At 39.6% G+C, this 6,305-nt stretch overlaps 1 protein-coding gene across 6 annotated transcripts in view; it reads right to left on the bottom strand.

Moving 5' to 3' along the window:
- Positions 1-1,329: 1,329 nt before the first annotated feature.
- Positions 1,330-6,305, bottom strand: part of MYLK (myosin light chain kinase) — a 276,422-nt gene continuing 271,446 nt past the window's right edge. For 4 of the 6 annotated variants that reach the window (XM_043873784.1, XM_043873783.1, XM_043873785.1 and 1 more), the window contains 2 exons: positions 5,885-6,016; positions 1,330-3,369 (listed from right to left, as the gene is read on the bottom strand). In XM_043873784.1, coding sequence (XP_043729719.1) covers positions 3,119-3,369; positions 5,885-6,016 — 383 coding nt within the window. In that variant the 3' untranslated portion in view covers positions 1,330-3,118. The remainder of the gene's footprint in view (positions 3,370-5,884; positions 6,017-6,305) is intronic. The other 2 variants (XM_043873786.1, XM_043873788.1) reach the window with 1 other exon arrangement.

Here is a 6,305-nt window from a genome sequence, read left to right as displayed (position 1 = left end):
TAAAATCTTGGCGATTTATAAGTACGAAGATTTATTTCTTGTTTGTGTTATGTACCTGTTTGGGGTTGGCTTGGGACCCAGGTGGATAAAGTCACCACCATCTGACAATCATTATGGAGAGTCTTGCACCAGTACTTAAATTCTCTGGACCAGAGGGGATCACTGCTGACGAGGATTAGACACACAGCCCTACCTGGCCAGGGAGGCGGGAACGTGGTCCTGATCATATGCTGCGGGCAAATAACCTCAGTAATGACTGTCACAGATGTTAGCCTCCTTTTCAAAAAATAGAGAAGGAGTTCCCAAGGGGTAAAGGATATAGTGTTACCTGTGTTTTCTTGAAATGTGGAGAGTTTAGCTTCTTTAATATTCAATTATTCTTCACCTCCTTAATACTCACTAGCACAGATGTATGAAAAGCAGGTAAAATGTGGGAAGTAAAACTCAAAACATTTTGATAAAAAGAGACTTTCTGTAAGTAAAGTTAGGGCTGACATAGAAATTCATTTAATATGAAGCTCTGCAATGTAAGGAATAATCAATATTCTTTTTTTTAAATATGTTTGGGATGAGAACAGGATGAAAAGAAATTATTTGTTATTTTTCAGAACATAAGGTACATTTTTCACTAGCAGGGAATAAAAGGTCTTTTTCTTTAAAAATAAAATCTTCTGAGTAGGAACACTTGTGGATTGTGGTTGTCTTAAAAAATATGAAACAATTTAACATTATCCGGACAATGGATTCTTTCCAGACTATACTGTGGAATCATAGAATCATCTAGTCCAGCATTTAATAGTATATCTTGATTCTTCCTAGAATATTTACAATATTGTTTGAATACTCAAGACATGGGGGGACTCCACCATCTGTTCTCTGATAACAGACTTACTACAAAACAGGAATGATGGTTTCCTGAGAACAAATGCTTCAATATCAAGACATGCAAAGATACCACTTGGCTGCCAATAACAAACTGCTCCAAAGTTACAAACGCAGACCAAGTGTTGGTAAGTAATATTAGTTATGATGATGATTTTGTGGCATACTAAAAATGTCAGATAGATTTTAGCATTATGAGGGTACTATAGATAATAGAATGTAATTGAACCAAAATTATGCTCAAGAGAAATTTTGAAGTAAATGTGCAAATTAGGCTACCTAGTATAAACTAGAACTGCCTAAGTCATTCTGTTCCTTAGTAAAAGATAACCACATAAATCATTTATACAGCAGAGAGTTTGTTATTAGTTTCTGAGATCTATTTCAGACATCTACAACTGGTGGTGTGGAAAGGAAAAGAAGGCTGCAGAGACTGAACAAACAGCATGCACTGTGGTATCCTTTATTTAAAAATTGTGAGCTAACTACAGTTGTAGTGTTCTCATTTACCATTCTGATGGCATAATAAACTGGGAGAACATTAACACAACTTCAAGAAGGCATCAAAAAACTTGTAAACAAAAATACACACCACACATGCGCACACGTATACAACATACACGCACACAAAGGTTATAGTCTAGATACAATGAAAAGTGATGAAGAAAAGCTTTGAATGCTCTAAATCAACTTTAAAATGCTTTATTATAATAAACTGTGGCAATACTGTGGCTATTATGAAAAATATTGTAACTGCTTAAAAAGCAAAATACTGGCAATTTGAAACTAGCAGCAAGAAGCAGATAAAAATAGAATGGAAGATAACATAAGACTAAGTAACATCAAAATTCTAATGCTGATACTGTGTAGGATTGCACTGAAGTAATTTAAAATTGGTTCTTATAGAACTCTTTAAAAGTCCCTTGAAATATTAAACTGCTGCACTTTACAAATAGTGGATGAAAAGAAAAAAGTATTTGGAATGTTACACACACACAGAGGAAATGTATTAGGCATATCAGTTTATGGTCTTTGTTTATGACCTGCAAAAAGTTTTATGAAGAAAAATTTAAGTGCCAATGTAGTGAAAGAAAGTTAGAAATTCCTAAAGATGCAAGTCTGAGTGCATGTATCAGGTTAAGAATATATTTCAAGGTTGGGGGCAAGGCATGATTGATGCACATCCAAGAAGAACTTTGTGGAACCCAGACGGTAGACAGAGCTGTTTGGAACATGTTTAAAAATGAAGGTATATTAAACTCAGACTATACTGACTGAGATTTCAAAGTACATGGAGTTCTATAGCTCTTCAGTTGAAATCTGTTTCATAGTGGCCAATAAATAATTAAGACTAACTTTTTGGCAAACTGCTTTTTCATACATTCAAACACAAAATCTTTACCACATGCAGAGCTGATATTCTAAACAGCACAAATAGGAATCCTGGTTTCAGGGGAAAAAAGCACATTAACAAGGATTTTTTTCCCCATAGGTTCTTATAAAAATGTCTGAAGCTGCTAGACATCTTCAGAGGGGATAAGTTTAGATTTCCTACTGATTTTGGAAGAAAGGAGATTTTATTTTTTAAGGAAGCCAGTAATCCATGAGCAGGAGACATATCTTCAGAATCTAGGAAGTGTCCCTAATGCTTAAACTCCTGGCAAGTCCAGATCCATAAAAACTGGCAGGTCGAACAGGGGATGGAAATAAAAAGTTCAAATGTCTATGGTATACTTTGGAAATAATGTGCCTCATAAGTTAAAATGGCTCAACTGCCTGCAGAATGAAGTGCCACAGGCCTGCAGAAGACCCAGTTCCCTGGAGGAGGAGCTGGGGAGTCCCCATATCTAGGGACCCTTGGGCCAGCTGTGACCAGAGGGCCTTATTTTTCATGAGTGCTTTCAGTTGGGGAATTATGACTTTGCCCAGATAAAGCTCCCTTTTGGTTACTTTTTCTCTAAAATCAGTTAGTCAGAAAGTTACTGGTGATTTCCCCAAATGAAATCTAGCTGTACTAGTATCTTAAGGTGCCAGCTAATTTAAAGTAATGCCCATCAATAACGCTACTGGGTGTCAACCACTGCTGCTAAAGAATCAACCCCCAAATAACCTAACTAAATAATCTATCACACTGGGTGCTTTTACTATCTTGCGGGTTTTTTTTTTTTTTTTTTTTGAGCTTTAGAGAAATAGTCTTTGTAATATGACTTAGAAACTGCTTCTCTCTGGCTTTGTTTCACTCTTCCTCCTCCTCTTCTCCCCCTTCTCCTTCTCCTTCCTCCATGGTTTCCACAATGAGCTCTGCTGTGCAGGTGGCTTCTCCAAGACTGTTGACAGCCTTGCAGGTGTACTTGGCATCATCATCCCCGCAAACATCACTAATGATTAAAGAGCAGTTCCCATCCTCGTCGTAGTCTATCTGGAAGTGGCGGGACTCCCGGATTGATTGGTCATCTTTGAACCAGACGACTTCAGGGTCCGGGTATCCTGCATCACAGGGAGGGAGCACAAGTTGCAGAAACTATTATTTACGGTTTTCCTGCACAAACTCTTGAGCTACCTCTAATGATTAAGGGGATAGAGGGGGGAAAATATGTTAGCTTTTAGCATCTATTTTGATATTTACACTTAAATATGGGCATATATTGTAAATACTAATGTCTGAAACTTCACATCAGGTATTGTGCAGGTATCCCACTTCTCATCCATGTAGGGCTTGTGCCACCTCCCACCTTAATACAGATATAGATTATTCTCTGGAACACTGCCCCAACTCTAATCACATCCCTAGAACTAACTATCTTCTTGGATTAAAAGAAATTTTTTTATCCTGTATACAAGTTGAACTTAAGGACTTCCCTGAAGGCACAGTGTGTAAGAATTTCCCTGCCAGTGCAGGGGACACAGATTCAATCCCTGGTTCGGGTAGATTTCACATGCCATGGAGTGACTAAGCCTGTGCCCCACAGTTACTGAGCTTGCGTGCTGCAACTACGGAGGCCCAAGTACCTAGAGCCCGTGCTTCACAAGAAAAGAAACCACCAAAACGAGAAGCCTGAATGCCGTAACAGAGTAGGCCCCTCCTGCAGCAACTAGAGAAAGCCCTGAAAAAAAAGCAACAAAGACCCAGTGTAGCCATAAAAAAAAAAGAAAAAAGTTGAACTTAAATTTAAATTTTAAAAAATGAGAGTCAGTAAAAGTGGGTGCAAGAGATCTTTTGAGGGCGTTGGGAATGTTTTAAAATTGGATTCTGATAAAGACTGCACAATTGTGTAAATTTCTAAAAATAATTGAATTGTACACTTAAAATGGGTGAATTTTATGGTATATAAATTATAATTTGAGGGTGATAACAACCTGTAAAACATAAATTGGAGGAACTGATTATACTGCTAAGAAAAAGAAAGCAGTATTTGTCTTAATCTGATCCAAAGACAGACAATATGCCTGTAGATAAACTGACCACACTGATTATTAGTCTCATTTTATGTGTTAGTCATATTGCTGCAAAGTTCAGCAATAAAAATGTTTTCTGCCTTCTAATTGACTTGTTTCTAAATTTTTGGAGACGTTGTTTCACAGGACAAAATTGTATCCCCAACTAGAATAAAAATTACACAGAACAACTTAAGAATTCTAACATTTTTTTCAAGTAGAATTTTGTTTTTATTGAACAGCATCCATATGCTTTAATTTCCCCTCAGCACTTCAGTCAAAGTAATGCAAATACCAAGAAAATAATCCCAAAGAGAAAAGTAAGCAAAAAGATAATTATTATATGATATTTTCTAAAAATTAAAGGAAAAAGAACTTAAGACCCAAAGACAGTGGTGATGGTGAGAGCTACAAGCTGTGGCCCCCAAGCTGTCAGCAGAGCCCCCTCTCAGCACTTACGCACTAGCAAAGGCAGCACATCCACTCTTTGAAACAGTTGGATGAAACACATGAAAGATGATGGTAGGCCAGGCATTTATAAGCCAGCTTGATAATATAGTGATGCAGGAGAAAACTTGTTTCTTCATTCCTACCTTTGGGTTATTTTACCCAAAAGGCATTATCTAGTCAGATTGCTGGAGACTCTTACAATGTGGGAGGCACAGTTTGTTCTTTCTGCTGTCCAGTGCTCTGCTGCCTTGGGGCAGTTGGTCTGACTGAAAGTGGCAGAGAGCCCTGCAACTGTCACATGACAGTCACAGACTTGAAGCAGAGAGGCCCGTCTTATCTTTCTAGAATGTTGCAGTCTGTGGAAACTTAAATGCTGTGTGTCACCAACACTGCTGACTCCTCAGGTGCTCTGCTAAGATCCCTTAGGGCTCTTTGAGCTCCAACAACTTCCTGTGACCACATTATTTCTGGCTGGTAGAGAAGCACAGGGCAGACAGGCCAGAGGCCTGCATCCCAGCTTCCCTCTGTCTGAAGTCATACCGCAGGCGCTCTCTGCACTTAAGCAGTCCCACAGCTTTCCCCCATGACTCCATGACATATTTAAAAGATTTGAAAGGTTTCCCCTTTATATCTGTGTCATCTCACAGAGTCCCCAGAGCCACTCAGGGCATTAGACACTGTCTTACAGAGGAGGGCCTGGGCTTCAGAAGAGCTGAAACACTGCCCCAGGTCACATAGGCCGCTGATTAACAGCAGAGCTGTCTTCTCCCCATACTATGCTCTGCACCAGCCTTCCTGTGAGAGCCTTTTGTGGTCAATTCACATGCTTCCAGGAAGCTTGCAAAGCTCATTTCAACAAGCACGTTCCAGAGCCAAATAGGTCCATGATAAACCACTTTTAACTTGGGTCTAGTGGCTGATGTAAGTGGGTGAAATATCAGAGTGACTAAACAGCACTGTTCTTCAGTGGGTGGAGGGGGGCAGCGGGCCAACTCCTCCTGACCCGTTTTCCCTCACAGCCTGGCTGTTCCAGAACTGACATCTTGCCCAGGGCACACAGCAGGGGCCCACCAGCCCGCCACACCCCCTGTACAGGGAAGAACAGCTACAGACTTACCTTCAATCTTGCAGTCAAATCTAGCAGCACTTCCCTCCACAACTTCTAAATCACGAATGGTCTTAGAAAAGTAGGGTTTTACATGGGGCTTCTCCTCAGCAACAGCCTCCAGGAAAGCTTGGGAGACATCTTCTAGAAGATAGGGAAGAGGATGTGGTTATTTCTTTATTCCCTGTTCTCTCCTCTTCCCTGGTTTAAAAGAACTGACTTTTTTTTTTTTCCAAGTTGTTATGATTTAGCAAATAATGAAGCTTAGAGGACTGAATCATAAGCACACCTTTCTCCTGGGGACAGGGTAGCCTGCTGCCAAATGGTTTTGGCAGAAGAGAGAACTGTGACCAAACTGGGAAAATGTTTGGACTTACCCCTCCCTTATTGCTGACACATTGGAAAAGGAAATAATCTTTAAAAAGGATTTTTG

The sequence above is a fragment of the Cervus elaphus genome, chromosome 19, assembly GCF_910594005.1.
Source record: "Cervus elaphus chromosome 19, mCerEla1.1, whole genome shotgun sequence".
In the NCBI taxonomy this organism is placed as follows: domain Eukaryota; kingdom Metazoa; phylum Chordata; class Mammalia; order Artiodactyla; family Cervidae; genus Cervus; species Cervus elaphus.
This window is presented reverse-complemented; position numbering and strand designations above follow the sequence as displayed.